Consider the following 18360-nt stretch of genomic DNA (forward strand, 5'->3'; position numbering starts at 1 on the left):
GTTGTTGTTTTGTTGGTTTGAATTTACTCCATGTGTTTTCCATTGATCAAGTCTTTGAATCTAACTAAAAATCCTAGAGGAGGCCAATGTTCCCCAAGAAGGATGATTGGATGCATTTTTGAATGCCATCACAAAAAATACAATTATGGATCCTCCTAAATGGCCTGATTACGTTAACACTTTGTGTGAATAGGTGTGGTTGAGATTCACTCAGTGATATGCCTGAAGAGAAAATAAATGCACTTAATTCATTTGATTGTTATTCAGGGGACGAATTCCTTGGATTTGATTGATCTACCTATTGGCTTGGTACTCCTTTAGCATCTAGGCCATCTTTGCAAAAATTCTGTCTCTTAAGAGCACAGCAATTCTGTCATTGATTCTTTGCACAATTTTGAATGAATTTCTGAAAAATTATCCATCATTAACTTTGCAGTAATTTGATAATCCCTGTGTGCTTGGTCAATTAGAACCATATGAGGAATGAGTGAGTATAAAAATGTGCTGATTCATGCATACGCAGAAGGAGACACATTTTTCTTTCTTTGGTTGTATTGATTAATCAGTCTTTGAATGATTAGCTAGTAAAAGGTTGTTAGGAGAAGGCAAACTACTGTTTCATAAATTTTAGGTTGTGGTTTGTTCAAATGCTAAATAAGAGCAAGCCATTCTAGTCCAAGTCTAAATGATAGTGATAAATATTTTATTTTCAGCTTTTTTAATCATTGATTGTTTTTTGTTTACTTGGCAGATCCTGGGTCTTTCAACTTCGACCTGATTGTCGTGGAAGTGTTCTTCTATGACTGCCTCATTGGCTTTCATCATCGTTTTAATGTTCCTGTGATAGCCATGGCTTCCCAATTTTCACTGCCTTGGGTATATGATTTAGTGGGCAATCCACACTCATATTCACATGTCCCACATATACTTCTTCCTTATGGTGAAAATATGAACTTTTTTGAGAGGCTTCACAATGCGATCTTCAGTTTGGGAGTTACTTTTGCCAGAAGGTATGCCATTTACATTTTTCCCTCATTCAGTTTTCTAACTTTCCCATCATGCACATTCTGATTAGACCCTTTCAGGTAGTATTGAACATAATGTTATTTTAAGAAAGCCTGGAGAGCTCATAAGGGTTTAAAGGGAAAGAGCAGTAGAAAGTAGAAATTCTCCCAGGCAGTCATTCTACATCCAGTCAATATTTTGCAAACAAAGGGAATTTAAATGACTCCCATGGTGCTGTTGCTGGCCCAATATGACATTGATCATTGGCAAATGCCTCTGATCACTATTGACCCAGTACTGGCATAATAGCATTGTTCATTAGTTATTCATCCAATGTTGGCTGCCAATATTCAGCCCAATAGAAGCCCCGATTTTCCCAATATTGTGTGTTTTTCCATTATAGGCTGGAATTGACCAATAATCTGATGATATTCGCCCGGTGTTTTGTCAGTAGATTCCAACTTTCAATACTAATGTTTTCATCACTTTAACAAAATTATGCAAATGGTAGCATTCGTTTATATTTATGAACAGTTCTAGAGACAACTGTTAGTCAATTTTTAATCAAGTGTTATCCTTCAGTTTCCAATTCACTCAGTGATGCTTACAACCCCTTGGCTCACTGACAAACTAAAGCTTGGTCATCAGCAAACCTAACTGATTTTATTAATTCCCTACTGACTTGCATTCCTACCGCCAGTTCTTTTCCTGCCTCCTTAATCATTTCTTCCACATGTACAATAAACAGCACAAGAAATATTATTAGTATATACAAAGCATCCACCACTCTGCCAATCCATGGTTACTTTTAGATGTGTTTTAAATATTTTTGTCACTTTTGCATGCTGAAGGGTCTTTTTACCATTAACTATTGACCAAGATAGCATAATTAAAAAGGTAGCAGGGGATTGGGATTGGTGCGGTGGCTATCATACTGGCTTCCCACCCAGAGGGCTCGGGTTCAAATCCCGGCAGTGTTGAATATTTTTCAGAGGTATCTCGATCCCTACTTGAGGTGCTTTGTGGAGGGCACTTTGAGTGAGTACGCCGTCCGTCAGATGGGACGTTAAACTGCGGACCCCTTGGTGCCTTTCGTAAAGAGTAGACTAATACCAACACCTGGTTTCTCTCTCCACCCTTCATCCTTTCCTGTCCATCCCCTATGGTGCAAATGACCCCTGCAGTCGGTTGCCTCCCCTAAATACTACTCCTACTAAAAAGGCACCAGAATGTACTATTACACTATTCTCATCTGCTCTTTTTTGTAAAGCAAACCAAAGAGAAATTATATATATGTATATATATATATATATGTATATATATATGTGTGTGTGTGTGTTATATCAATAACACCAGTAAATAAATTGTAAATCATTAGCAATAATGAAAACGCATTCCAATACTTCCCTTTAATCTAGGTACTGACACATAAGAATATTCATCCTTATCTCAATTTTATAATCAAATTCACAACCTTGGAGAAAGTTCTAACTTTTCCACAAATTTCTTATTTGGCGGCTCATGAAGGGACTTAGTGAGCAAATCTGCAAACATTTACTCCTTTGGGAGCGACTCGAGTTCGATTTCCTTTTCCTCCTTAGCTTCTCTTACAAAATGGTATCCTTCATCAATGTGTTTAACCCCTCTGTCATACATTCTGTTGCCAGCAATGTGTTGGGCAGATTGGCTGACAATATATGCATAGTTTAGTTGATGAGGTTTGACAAAATTGTGAAAGATGCATGGATTATCTAGCATCTTGTGATAAACCAACTCGTACAGCAGCAGTGTTTGAAGTAGCTACAAAATTTTTCTTTTCACCTGCCCTAGCTTAGGGATGGTGAACCTTTTGGCGATTGAGTGCCAATGTTTTTGTACATAACAAGAGGACAACTATTTACTAGCATACCAACCAATGGAGTGATCACCATGAATTCACCTACAGCACCCTCCCAGCTCTGTGTGCCAAAATAGTTGCGGTGTGCACCACTTTGGGAATGCATACCATTGGTTTGCCTCCCTGGCCCTAGACATTATGCTATTTCCCAATCTTAAACATATCCGCTCTATGACATATGTACCTTGTGTATTATGGCATTTAGCTCCCCAATCTGAATCAATAAAATTTTGCAATTTGAAATCTTTGGGACCATTGAACTCAAGGTATCTTTGTTAACATCTTCTTCATCATAATTTCATCCCCAGCATAAACTTAGTGCAGCTCTCCATTCTTCCTGCCTCTAAGGAATGACTTCTTAGCTTAAGCTATTATATGTTTGATGTTGACTGAACTTCTTTTGTTTCATTCCATTTCAAGTTATTCAGCTGCTCAGTTAGATAAAAAAATTGATTGCTCTCGTTCCAATCCTAAAATTGTGATATCTGCTCTCAGCTTATTCCTTTCACACATGAGGATTTTAGTTGTCTTGCTATTGGTGTTCATATTATATTCCCAAAGTACTCGGACCATGACATTGAGTAGAAATGGCTTATTCTTCAAATTGTAATCTATCCAGGTGCTTCTAGAATCTTGAACATCTTGTTCCATTCAAGTCCACAAATGTTACTTATGATGGCAGGTGTTTTTAGTGTATCATTTTTTCAGCCAGTAACCTCAAGAAGAGTTTGTTGTCTCAGGCGTAACTTTGTGGAATTTGCATAACATATTGAAATGTAATGAAATAATTGACTTTGTAATTCCACACACTTTATTTAAACTACTTTTATACGTGGAATTGTCCCATAAACTTCATTGGATCGAGTGGCTATACTTTGATAATGAGGTCCGTCAGAAGTGCAGTGAGATTTCCTTTCAAAAAAGAGCGAAAATGAACCGTAAGCTTGATTTACTACGGAGAAATAAGGAGTCCAGTTCAAAATCAACAAGTTCTAAGTGTGACCATAAGTTTGGGCCTCGAATCGTTAACCTTTCCGGACATTCCTTTTCTAATAGTGAGATTTCTTTGCTAGAAAAAGGCCTTAAGTACGTACCTAAAATTCCAATTTCTGTTAAAAACATTAAAAACCTGGCTGTTGACCTTGAAGTTGCCCTTCAGAAAGAAAATATCGCGGTTAAACAAGTTGTTTCCCAGGAGCTCCTTAAATTCTCAAAACTTGGAGTAAAAAAGATGAAGTATTCTACCGAGTACGAGGCCTTAAAGTCCATTAAACATTCAGTGACAGAGAAAAATTTGATCATCCAGAAAGCAGACAAAGGGAGCGCAGTGGTTGTATTAGAACGAAATACCTACATCACGAAATGCGAAGACTTCATCAGGGACAATAACATTGAAGTACTTCGTTCAGACCCAACCCCCAAGTTTCAACAAGAAATTAAGAAAGTGATTAAATCTTGTAACACGTTATTCAAAAGTTGTGAAATGTTGAAACTAGTGCAAATGAATCCCTCAGCACCACGGTTTTTCGGGCTACCTAAAGTTCATAAAAATGGGATTCCGATCAGGCCTGTAGTATCAAATATGTCAGCTCCCAACCACATACTAGCGAAAAGGCTTAATGTACTCTTCAGGGAGGTTTCCAAATTTTCCACGGAATATGGTGTAGTGAATTCCTTGGACCTTGTGAACAAACTTATGAAAAAGGTCATCCCGAAAAAGTGCATGCTTGTTTCCTTTGATGTACGCAACCTTTTCACCAACGTGCCACCCATGGAAGCGGTGAACCTTGCCGAAGACATCCTCATCCGGAAATCCATCCCAGTTCCAGTTATAAGTGAACTTTGTGCATTACTTAAGACGTGTGTTTCCCAAAATTATTTCATTTTTAATGGTACCTATTTCCAACAACCCAATGGTTTAGCCATGGGCTCGCCCTTGTCCCCACTCCTGGCCGATATGTATATGGACAATTTTGAAAAAGTTTTGTTCTCCTCAGCCTACCCTCTCATTAATAATGTATTTTGTTGGTTAAGATATGTAGACGATGTCTTCTGTGTGTGGACAGGTTCTGATAGGCAACTAGATCAGTTTCTAGCACATCTAAATTCTATCAATTCTAATGTACAATTCACGTGTGAAAAAGAGGAAAAAGGTTCCCTGAATTTCCTCGACCTATCCATTTCTAAAGACAAAGATGGGTTACAGTATTCCATTTTTAGGAAAGAAATGTATACAGACCAATTAATTAATTCCTCTTCAAGGCATTGCTTCACCCAAAAGCTTTCGGCATTTCATGCAATGATCCACCGTTTGACCGCTATCCCTATGTCAAAATTCAATGTAAATAAGGAACTTAATGTAATTAAAACGTTAGCAGTAAACAATGGGTATTCAGAAGATCTAATAAATAAACTTTACCGGAATAAACTTACAAAAATAGCCTTAAGCCACATTTACAACCCCGAACATGTAAAAGATCCCACTGCCAAATGGCGGAGAATACTATATCTTGGGACTATTTCTCAAAAAGTAATTAAAAGTTTACCTAAAGAAAAAATTAAATGTGCCTTTTACAGTCGTTCATGCCTTAAGAACCTGATCTCTCACACTAAAGACAAAGTCCCCGAAAACGAGAGGAGTGGAGTGTATGAGTTAAAGTGCTCGGATTGTAGCACAAAGTATATTGGACAAACAGGACGGAAATTTAAAGAAAGGATTAAAGAACACCAAACATGTGTAAAAAATAAGAACATAACATCCCTCTTTGCAAAACACCTCATCGAAAGTGATCACAAAAGTGACTTTGTGACAAAAATTATTCATTTTGAAGAAAAAGGTCAAAGGCTCGATGCTTTGGAGCAGTTAGAAATTTTGAAATGTGTCCGTTGGAAAGATGATCTTGCCAACGAAATTTTGTATCCCTCCCACTCCCCACTCCTAGACCTACCACTCTTCTAAATCAAAAATGTAATTCTCTTTTCTTCCCAGCTACATTGTAACCTTTTTACCCCTCCGACCTCCCTCTCTGACCAACCCCCCCCCTCCTATGATCAGAAGGTATATATAGCCAGCGTGCTTCTATGAGGACCACCTGATGATGACGTTCAACGTCGAAACCTGGGTCGTGTGTTTTTAAATAAAGTGTGTGGAATTACAAAGTCAATTATTTCATTACATTTCAATATCTCAAGAAGAGTATTGCCATTTTGCCCAGGTGTGCATGGGATGGCCCAGGTTGATGCTCAGTGACTGCCTTGTTTAAAATAGTTCTCATGCATTCCTTTATATACACCTTATCCTTATTCAAGGTTTTTATCCTGTGCATTGTATTATTCCCTACTTTTTCTTTAAAAATGGAAAATTTCTCAGAAACCTCTTCTTTGGCCATTGAAAAATATGAAAAGTCTTTCAGAGTATAGTCACTAAATTCAACAATTACCTGGCTTCCTCATGAGGAGGAGGCATATGCCTGCATAAGGGCACCAATTGCAGCTTCTCTGATGTTCTGCTGTCACTTACTTTACTGAGTGGACAATGCTATTTGCCTTTTGCGTTGCATAAGGTTCTGAGGCATTGACTACCACATAATCCATTGCTGTCACTGTACCATCTTTGAGGTATGCAGGTTCTTGCAGGCTCCCTCATTGCCATATGCCACAACTACTGCACTTCATTTACACTTTCTGCATAGAATGCAGGATCTACTGGTATTGGCTACATATTCTCCAGATTGTACATTCCATCAACTTCTGGTCCAGTAATGAGTGGGTCACCCTGGATCTGTGCCTGAAGTTCTGAAACAGTCTTACAACCCATGGGGCCAAACATTAAAAGCACACCTTTCTTAGTAATCTGTGACACTCAATAAATTTGCAATCCACTTTGGCACATATGCCACATTTTTTATGGGTACATTATTATTCTAATCATTCATCGTCCCATTTCTACAGCTTACAAATTCTGTTCCCCATTTAAACTCAACGTTTACCTGTGTTCACATAAAATCATGAAGCAAATCAAAATAAGGTGACATATGTCTGGGGGCTCTAAAATCTAAGCAGATATCTTCTAGGTTGGGCTTGCCAACTGCAAACATTGTAGTGAATAAATTGAAAACACTAGATCCTTGCTTATTGTTCCATTGATATTTCTCGATTTCACAGATTTTCTATGAAGTGTGATCACCTTCTACTGAAGAAATCTGACATTTAACTTTCCATGCAGGTGTAGCATTACCCTTCTGTCCACATCAATATCAGCAGAGATTTTTCTTCTTTTGCTATTTAAGAGTGGTTCTGCCGAGGTTTCTTATTCGTCAGCCTTAGGAATAGTGTAAATCAAGTGACTAACTGACGACAAGACTTACAAGGTATACAGCCTTACTGAAGTATACTAACTGAGAGGGAAGTTATGCAAGCACCCAAGTCCTCCAATGTCATTATTATTGGCTTATACTCTCCTGACAATCCTTTCAATGTGATGATGGCTATAAAATCATCATCTAATCCATTGGTTAGTGTCATGGAGCTTCTGAGCAGTATTGAATGCCAAAGTCAGGTGCTCACGAATACTTGTCCCGGCTCTCATCCAGGAGCATGTCTATCTAGGCATGAATAGCTGTTATATTCAAAATATACCTTTGATAATTCACACCAAGTGTCCTTGGCAGTTGCATATGTTACCTGTGGTGTTCAAGGTATTTTGAGTGGGAGAACATCCTGCGGTGATGGTGTTGCTGGCGGGGTATTGCCGTGGGTGTCCTGCCATGGGGGCAAGATGGTGGGTATGTGATAATGAGTTTGGGAATTGTACTGAGGGAAGGGTACTGAGGGAGCTACTGTATACAAGCATAAATTAAAAACTAAACTAAAATTCAACATGTTCTTCTTGATTGATGAACATCTCAACAGCATTCGCTATCTTTGAGTTCACACTTTTAGTTTATAGCAATGCTCCTAGTCTAGTTTATATTAATCCTCTGTGATTTTTAAGCAATATTTGTGTGTATGGTTACATTTAATGTGTGTGTCTGTGCTTTGTAATTGCTATCACCATATTTTACATCACAATTGAGCATGTATGCATTTTACTCTTTATTGATATGCCTTTTATCATGTACATCACACCATCCACCTGGGATTTTTCTAATATGATATTTGGGCAAATAAAATGTATTATTATTATAATTGTTCAAAATTAATACTTATGAATCATGATATGAGGAATGGTAACCCTTTCCTATCTTAAATAAATTCTTTTTCACTAATTTAATTTTTAAATGGCGAAATATTATGTATTATGCTGAATAGATTTGATAAATAATTTAGAATCCCAATTACCAAACTGAGAAATTTCAGTTAATGTTTCAAACAACTTAAAAACAAAATAGTATACATAGATATTTAGTAGGCCTTACCTGCTAAATATATACTTTATATTACTGCAGACTCTGGACCTTTTTTCAGGGGGTTGTGGTAGTCCAGGGGTAGAGTGTTGGGCTAATGACTGGAAGGCCCGGGTTTGATTCCTGGGTAAGTCTCTCTGGGGACCCTCAGCTCTACCCAAGCTATGTGATTTTTTGTGTACTTAGTCTTCCTGGGAAACCATAACCGGCACAGGGAAAGGAATCGACTCCCCTGCCCTGATGTGTGTATGTCACATGCCGTCTGGCTAAATACTGGGTGAACTCCATCATCATCTACCAAACTGACTTTATGGTTGATTACTATGTTTACGGTTTTATTGGAACTTATACTGCATTAAATTGGTGTTGAAAACTCTTTCCAGGTGGCTTGCCATGCCTCCTCAGAATGAAATTGCTCAGAAGTACATTGGTTCAGAAATGCCTCCTCTGTGGGAGCTTGAAAGAAACATCAGCCTAGTGTTTACCAATGGCCACCCGGCAACTTCTCCCATCCATCCCCTGATGCCCAACATGATAGAAGTGGCAGGAATGCATATCTCAGAAAAGCCTCCACCACTACCTAAGGTATATATGTTTTCATTATTTCATTGATGGAAGCAATTAATAAACAGTATTATGGCTACCGTACCAAATCTATTTGCTTGACCAATGAAATACCATTGAAAATGGGGTTACCACTTTCCCCTTCCCTTGAATCAATCATTTGAATTATATAATTGACAAACTCCATGAGGGTAATCTGGTGAAAATATTCGGTGAATTATGAGTGTCATTTGCAAGAATTGGAATAATAGCAATTTTTAGTCACAAACGTCAAAAGTAATTTCAGCCCAATCAAATCACAAGGAGAATGTGTGGCATAGGATACCAAAAAAACTCATTCCATTTCTGTGGATCACACTTTGGTTTATGGAGACTTGACAAAGTAAAATTTATCAATTAAGAATAAACCTAGTTTATTTAGTTATATAAATCTACGCTGTTGCATATATCTATCCTAATAAAAATTGTTATTTTTCTGTTGTTTTGGGGAGTTTCACTATTTATGAGCTCTACATAACTCTTCCAATAAGAATAATAATTTTTTCCATAATATTTTGATTAATTTTATAAACTATCTATCTTTATTTGCTGAAATGTAATGGTCTAAGATATAATAATTTCACCTATTTGTCACAAATGATATTTGCCTACATGTCATTATTAAATAAATTATGGGGATCAAGATGGTGCCATGGCTAATGTCCTGGCATCCCACCCAGATGGCCCAAGTTTAAATCCTGGAGGTGACAGATATTTTTCATTTTTATTCTGATCCCTGCGGTGAAGGTGCTTTGTCTGGGATACTTAGAGTAAACATGCCGTCCATCGGATGGGACGTTTAACTTTTTGTGACCCCTTGGTGCCTTTCATCATTTAGAGAAGGCTAATGCCAAAGCCGGGTTTCTCTCCACCCTTCGTCCTATCCTATCCATCCCTAATGGCACAAATGACCCTAGCTGTCGGTGGCCTCCCTTAATAAATACTACTGCTACTTAAATAAATTATATTTTTTAGGAACTACAAAAGCTGATGGATGCACATTCCAGAGTCATTCTCTTCAGCTTTGGTTCAATCATTGTCAGTGATACCATACCGAGGGATCGCCTTGAAACTTTATTAGTAAGCTTCAAGAAATTGGATGTGACAATAATCTGGAAATGGGATGGAGATGTGGATGAATTGCCTCTACCGCTACCCTCCCATGTCCACATTTTCAAATGGCTTCCTCAACAGTCACTACTGGGTAATTTAAACCTGCACTGATGCATTCGTATATTTATTAATTATTACTTTTATGGAACTCGGGTGAGATGGAAATGTATTTTGAATTTGTTGTTTTAATTTTTATGAAATGTGTAAGCAATATGCAATAAGTCGTTATATGCAAATATTTATCTGTGCACCCATATGTCGATGATTGTGCACTTGTGGTTCTGTGGCCTTAGCCTTTGGACGTGCCTCAATGAACCATCCAAGTTTTTAGCATTCCCCTGGTGAAATTATTTTTATTTTTATTGGAGTGATTTTGGCACCCATCAGCATGGGAGCGAAACAGCTCGGAGAGGGCCGTTGCAAGGAGCGACCTTTACCTTTGGGGTAGAGAGGGCGAGGGCTCTCCCATTGTGGAAGCAAGCGTAGACTTTTCCACCCAGGACAAGTGTAAGCCCATTCTCAGAGAAATAGGGAGAAAGAGGGAGTCAGAAAGAGGGAGTCACTGCTTTGGGGGTTTCCTTAAAACACGACTTTCATGCACCTGTTTACTGGAACAATTTTAAATTTATGGATTTGCCCTTGACTACAATGGCACCACAACCTTGTTTGCGGCACTTCAACCTTGTTTGTGGCACCACAACCTTGTTTGCATCCATGAGACGGACTTTGACAATATCCCAAATTGCCGATATGGTGTATGGTTGTGATTATTTCTCTCCACACCATCTCTGACCTCAAGGTCAGGAATGACCTTTTGGGATGGCCAATTTTACACTTATTTTACACTGTTATTTGGTCATGCTCAATTGCTAACGGCCACTCACAGGAGCAGTTATGGAAAGTGGATTGATGAAGATGTCCCCACATTCTTTCTACATAATTAATGTCTACATTCCAGATGATGCCAGGAAAGAGCCAAAGGCAAAAGGACTTATTCATATGAACACACGAGATGCCAGGAATGGGAGCAACCGTTAGGGACAAATAACAAATTAAAATGAAAATATCATATGGCCGTAATAAGTTAGCATGACTCGTCCAAAAGAAAAACTATAAATTTGTTGTGATGGTGTGAGTGAAAAGAAATTCCTTTGACAGCGACCAACCACAACCTCTTCATCCTGCAGTAGTTTGCAGGAATTTCACTTCCTCACCTGTGGCAAACTACAGACACACACACACTCAACCCAAAATGGGATCCTTCTAAGGGACACCGTTAAGGATATCTGGGTTTATGAATACATGTCACACTCTCCATGGCTGTTTATGGGAATTAATTCCGCTGCAGGGACAACCACAGAGCTGACACATTCACAAGCACTCAGGAAAACACTCACCTACACATTCACCACTGGCAGAGTATTACACAAACTGAGACACGTCAAGAAATAACAATAAACTGGGAAATACAAGGTTCTGCAACAGATGCATGCATTTTGGCTACAAAGTGGCCCTCCTCAGCAAACTGAAGGAAATGAGCACTCACAACAGAAGTTGGAAGTGAAATTCTTCTCCCACAAACCATTTCAGCAATTTATAGTTTTCCTTTTAGAAGAGGGGTGCTTATTTATTATGGCCATGGGAGATTTTCTTTAAATTTATTATTTTGTGAGGCTGAAGAGCTCAAGTTTCCTTGACTAGCAGAGTTGATAGATAGCTGCACTCTGTTAGGTGCTTGGTTGGAACTCAAAGTGATCCAGAAAAGAACTCTCATTTGATTCCTTGAAAAACACACTCATTGCTTTGCCATGGTCACTCCAACATGGATCATATTCTATATTGGTGGAAAATACAAAAGAGCAGGAGGTTAGGGCCATGGGAACTATAGCAATGGTGATAGGTACAACCACCTATATTCCTTGGAAGTCATACCCCAACCATTAACTGAGCAGGGCATTTTAGGTCAAGCTGTACAGGTGAGGGCTGAAATGAGAGGATGGTAGACAGGGCAGAGCAATGGCACCATATCCAGAGACTGGACCTGGAGGCCAAAGGCACCTTGACCATTGGCACAAACATGGTTCATTTGGCTATAAATGTTTGGTCCGTCGACCAGGAACCACACTGATCAATGATGGGTGCATACTCAAACCACACCAAGAGAGAGACTGCTTCATCTTGCACCCTTATACAACTGCATATGTACATGTAGAGTAAGCGAATTGACATGGTGCATGCAACACTTCTTGACTGAGCCACTTGGAACCTCCACTCCGTCACGAGAGAATAAGGGTTAGTTGGAGGCAGGGTTTACTTCTGAGGACTTTGATATCATACCAGGGACATAATACCCAAAGAAGACTCCTGGTGTCAATGGGCTGACCATCGAATATCTCCGGTGTGTTTGGAAGCTTCGAGTTTGATGGTAGCCTTTATTTCCATTGTAGAGATGAGTCTAGAAAGGGGAAAACTTGAGCTCATCATGAACAGGGCATTGATTGCCATTCTGAACCAAAAGGATCGGTGGACCCTAAGTAGTTGGTGACCGGTGATCTTTGCCCAAACCTCTTTCTTCAGCTGCTTTATTAAAAACTTGAAGATGTACACCATTCTTGGGGGCTGTCAAACACTTGATGGAATATGCAGATGACCAGACAATCTTAATTGATGATCAGTTAAGTTGCGAGCTTGCGGGTTTGCTTGATATAGATACTTAGTTTTGTTACACAGTTTTTTGTAGATATTGAATAAATTTTTGTTTTTATGTTTTTTAAACAGGCTATAGCTGCGTCACCCCTACGCATTAAGTATTTTATTTCATCTGTTATCCATGGGGAGCATGGTTTTGACAGTCAGATTTTTCTTAACGGTGCATGTTTATCTCCTAGGTCATTTAAGAACGTATTAAATTGTTCTACTTTTTTATCTATGTCGTCAATGAATTCTATAGACTGCCATGGAATGGTAGCCGCATGGGATACTAGGTCTTTGTCATCTATGGACTTGAAATCGTGAGTAAGAATGAATTTCTGCTTAAATTTAGGACATCTAACTGAGTATGTTAAAAATAATACATCATGCATGGATATTCCTGGGGCAGAAAGGTGGCCACATGTTGTGATTTTGTCAGGGTTGGCTGTAATTATTGTATCAAGCCATGTGGCTGATGAAGATATATGATGGGTAGTTTCTAGGGGAAGTATGCTAAGGCTAAGGTATGACATAGAGTTAGTAATCATTTTAGAGTCATAAGTTGAGGAAAGAAAGTTGGCATTGAAGTCACTGGTAATAATAACATGGTATAGTTCGGAATGTGGGAAGATAATGCTTCTTCCAAGTCGGAAAAATAACCTACCTTGGGTGGGCGGTAAACTATGCCTAAAAGAATTTTTTGTAGGTTGAAAGTTATCTCTAAGAATTCAAACTCGGGTCTTTTGCAGTAAACGGAAGAACTTTTTGATATAATTTTGAATGAGAGATCTTTTCTCACGTAGACACCTACGCCTCCACCACACTTACCAATAAGATCATGTCAATAGAAGTTGTAGCGAGGGATGTCGACGGATATGATAGACATATGAGGCTTAAGCCAAGTCTCAGCAATGGAAATTGCATGAACGTCATTGTCAGGTAGAAGTTGGCACAATTCGTCAAGATGTGCAGAGAGACTTTGGGCGTTGAGGTAAATTATTTGAAAAGAACGAGGGTGAGATCTAAAAATGTTGCATAAGGTTAATTGATTGTCAAGGAATTTGCTTGGAGCCACGTATCGTTCACGTAGATCAATGGTTGAAGAGGAAAGATGTCGAGACATATTTTTACCTTCAAGTTGGAAAGAGAAGAATTCCGGGGCCAGAGGATTTAGGAATCTGTGGTGGCTTTTAGGGAAGCATTCTGGTGCAAAAGGGTTTAGGCGCAGAAAGGTTTGCTGAAATCAGCACCGGTATTTTGTGGGTAGTTGGGTAAAATGTGATGACTCAAGGTCATTTTGGGGGAATTCAGTCGTGTATGAGGGACAAAGATTCGCGATGTTACCTGTGGTGTTCAAGGTATTTTGAGTGGGAGAGCATCCTGCGGTGATGGTGTTGCTGGTGGGGTATTGCCGTGGGTGTCTGCTGTGGGGGTAAGATGGTGAGTGTTCGATAATGAGTTTGGGAATTTGGGAAGGGATAATGGTTAAGGAGTGATGACTGGGAGGTAATGTTTTTAGGGACCTGGGAGCCAAAAGAGTGGTTTATCATTCTTCTTAGATAATACTGGAAATAGCTAAGCTATCTAAGTTAACAAAAGCAGAAGCATAACATAAAAGAATTTGAAATATTACTTGTCCAGATCCAAATATTGACAAGATTAAAAGCATTGGTAAGTTAATAGCGATACACTGTCATTGTTAAAGTAGTCTATGAGATCATTTAGTAAAGCATTAAGGAACTGAGAGGCACCATTAATCAGCATAGATGGGAAAGGCGCTAAGCACTGCACTACGAAAAGACTAAATAATTGCAGGAAACAAATGAATAAAAATCCTGCAAACTCAATTGAAAAGGAAGGCACTATAACGAGATATGGGAAAAGCACTAGGCACTGACACTAAATCACTTTTCACTAATTACTTCTAAACACAGCACTACGGGATGATTATTCATATGGGAAAAAGAATAGAAAACACTATTTAAAAGGGAGGCACTATTTAAGACCACTATGGGAAAAGCACTGGGCACTGACACTAAACACTTTTCACTCAATGACTTTGCAACGTAGATCAGGAACAGGTGAGCTGGATCCAGGAGCAACAGGATAAAGAAAGCTAGACATGCAGGAGTAAGAGAGGGTGGGAAGTCACTGGGACAGAATGAAAGAATGCAGATCAGGAGAAATTGCCAGATAGGGGGGGGCGACAAGAAGGTTGAGGCACAAAGCATGGAAGGCAGGAATTTCGAGCACCAAGAGGTACAGATAAGTAAGAGTGCAGCGCAGTAAGGTACTATGAGGGAATAGTGTTTTTGCAGTAGTGAAGAGAGCTCTGGCAGGTCACAAATCAATGTATTTAATTATTTTATTCTATCTTCAAGCGGTTGCTCAAAAATACTCGTGGTAGGCAAGAGAGGCAATTCAGCCACTGAGTTAGTGGCATCTGCTCCTTGATGAAATATTGCGAGACTTATAATCAACACTTGCCTGCTGCATGTCTCCTTCATTTGAGACAAAAATCCTGGAGCCATCAGGTTTTAAGATAGTTATCTTCCCATCTTAGGTCCATACATTCTTTGGCCTGGCGAGATATTTTGCGGCAAGTGGCAGATGCTTCCTGGTAGCTGTGAGTGACTCCGTTATGAGAAACCTGCTCACTTTTAGGTTTCTTTTTGCCCTCCAAACTTGATCTCTACCTTGATATGAGATAAACTTTACTATGAAGGGTCAAGGATGCTTGTTGGATTCCTTAAATGGACCTATCCTGTGGCTTCGGTCAAGGGATATGGGGTTCACACTTACCTTTAGTTTATTAACGAAGAAATCTGCGGCTACACGCAAACAGTTGTCACTTTTTTCTCCTTTGATCCCATGCATAAGAGGACAATTTCTTCTCGAGTACTGTCCAAGATCATAGAGGCGGTAGTCAAACTTGGAGATGCATTTTTCAATGTCCTTCAAACTTTCAGAGAGATTCTATAGGTCTCCACTGATTCCATTTCAAAATTTGACAAATCTTTCATCGAGGGATGTAATCTTCAGTATCTTTTCTTCAGAGCCGTCCTTCTTTGTCATGACAAGCTCTTATTGGAAACTTGCCATGGTTTCATTTATTGTTTCCAACATTGACTTGAACTTGATGTGGTCATAGTAATGATCATCCTTTTGTCTGTTATGGTTGACCTTGGGAGGCATTGAGGCAGCGAGTATTGTCTGGAAGTGAAAGTGGGACGGAGCGACTGCTGGGCAATTCAACCCTTCATGAGCATTCAAGGAAGACTGAGAGAGAGAGAGATATGAGAATTGCCATGTTTCCATGGTTGTGAGGCAAAGCCTTAGATACTTTATTCTGCATTTTGTGGACAGTTTGACTAGATACGTACATAGCCTTCATCAGAATGAACATTGCCTTAAATTTTGAGCCAGTTTGGATGTAGTCCCGTCAGTTATTTTAGCAACCTGGGATGCTGCATTTGTGGGTGCATTCTTCTATTGCTTATGGTAAAATACTGTTGAATCAATATAAAAGCTAAACAAAAACTAAAGCATGACATAGTAGTCTCATATATTTGTAATCCAACTGCATTTTCTGCAGGGTGATGCAAGAACTTTTAATTATTTGACGGATATGTTTATTGATGAATACCAGTCACATTCCCTCACCAAAAGTTGCCCTGTGCCCCTCACTGGTGCTGCCATCCAAGTGATTAGAATGAGGTAGAATGGGAAGTATACTCTTATGGGTCCATATAATCAAAACCTTAGTCTTGCTATGATAAAATTCATTACAGATATGACCTAATATTTTTGGTATTCAAGATACTCCATAAGGAAGGCAGAAGAGAAAGTTGTAATTTTTTATGAAAAATATTATAATCATTGATTGACCCTTTAAACTTTATTTATATGTAACTTAATTTCTGAAACACCCCACTTACTTATTCATTAATTTTTATGGTTTTTCTGATAGATAACAATGTGCGTAATATTTCATTAAGAAATAAAAATAATCCCTAATTTAAATCTTTATATTTTAGCCCACCATAATATGGCAGGCTTTGTGACACATGGAGGTCTTCTCAGTCTGCAAGAGGCTACATACTATGGAATCCCAGTCATTGGTTTCCCATTTTTTGGAGATCAATTCATGAACTTGAGACACATAACAGATGTTGGAATGGGTCAAACTTTGAATTTCCACAGCTTCACCTCCGATGACCTTGTCATGTCTGTCCAAGATATTCTCCACAATGCAAGGTACATGTTTATGTTACATTTGTTTGATACTGCCTGCATGTAAGAGATTATTGATAATTTTTAAGCCTAGTATTTCCAGAAAGTATACCAATGTTAAAATCTAGTGTTTTACTCATGATTTTTAATGGTTGAAATCAATAATAATATTCAATAACTTTACAGAACTTTAGATGAAAGTCTTACATTTTGGATTCAATGTGATATGAAAAAAGGGCCTTTTATTTTGGCCAGATGGGAATATTATTTCTTGGAAGATAGAATCAAGAAGAAGGAATTTCCATTGCAAACAATTTTGGCCACTGAAATTGAGCATTGAAATTTTCCGATAATAGAAAACTTTCTAGCTTGGAGACTGGAACTGACTAACCACCTGCCCTGTTGCTTGAATTTCACATTTTACTGGGCTTCAGGGTGAGCTCTATCCTTGCCTGTCAAACTAATCCTTTGTTTGACTAATGGGATTATTTATGTGATGATGATAATTAAGGCAGTGAGACAGGTATGTGATGAGAATTGATACAAACAAAAAAAGTATGAGGATTTCCAGAGAGGAAAGCTTAATTAAATATTCAAATAGGAGTTAATAAATTAGAGCAGGTGAAACAGTTTATGTATCTCAGAAGTGTTTTCGACCAAAATGGTCATAGTAGTGAGAAGAAGAATTGCACTAGGCAGAGAAGCTTTCACAAGGAGGAGGGAATAGAAGACAGGGACGTTGAGTTAGGGTGATAGTATAATGTCCATCTATCTGTCACATATTACCATTCCACAAATCTTTTATATTATTTAATATCCAGGAACCTTTCTAAATCCACTTAAAATATCCATAATCCCTCTACCTACGCAACCGTGCCAGATGCAAAACCTACCTTTTGCTCATTGCAGATTCCCATTCCCGAGCGCACCCTCTCAAATTTCTTTCCTCCCTTCTGGCTTCTTCCTGCACCTAATACCCAGTCATGCAGCTTCTTTCCCAGCAATGAGTACACATAGAATAATTATTTCCCACCAACACGGACAGCTGGCTTGGGGCAATCTGAGATGGGAAGGGTGATGGGAGATCACGGGAAAGCAATGGAACCTGCGTCAGTTTTCTGCAGACTGTTAAATTGTACAGATTGCTGCTAGACTGGGCCACTGTTCAAGGACTGATTCACAAACTCACAATCCCATGTTCCATGGAGCAATGATGCATGAAAACATTTTGTGCCAAGCTTAGAAAATAAGGTTTGGAAACCATGACTATTGTAAAGATATGTCTCCAGGAATGGTTTTCCCCTACCCCAAGATGTTCTGGGAGGGTAAAGAGGAGGTTGATGACGAGGAATGCCCTGGACGGCCATCAATGACAGGGTGACTTAAAAGTACCAAATGTGCGAGACTTGCTCA

General features: G+C 38.9%; 1 protein-coding gene across 1 annotated transcript in view; it reads left to right on the forward strand.

Annotated features, from left to right (window-relative positions):
• The window catches only part of LOC139698984 (UDP-glycosyltransferase UGT5-like), a 30694-nt gene that overhangs the window by 10378 nt on the left and 1956 nt on the right, over positions 1-18360 (forward strand). Inside the window, exons 3-6 of the mRNA XM_071597977.1 lie at positions 752-1010; positions 8691-8892; positions 9886-10114; positions 16752-16971. Coding sequence (XP_071454078.1) covers positions 752-1010; positions 8691-8892; positions 9886-10114; positions 16752-16971 — 910 coding nt within the window. The remainder of the gene's footprint in view (positions 1-751; positions 1011-8690; positions 8893-9885; positions 10115-16751; positions 16972-18360) is intronic.

This window comes from Hetaerina americana, unplaced genomic scaffold (assembly GCF_022747635.1).
Source record: "Hetaerina americana unplaced genomic scaffold, ioHetAmer1.1.p SCAF_9, whole genome shotgun sequence".
Taxonomy (NCBI): domain Eukaryota; kingdom Metazoa; phylum Arthropoda; class Insecta; order Odonata; family Calopterygidae; genus Hetaerina; species Hetaerina americana.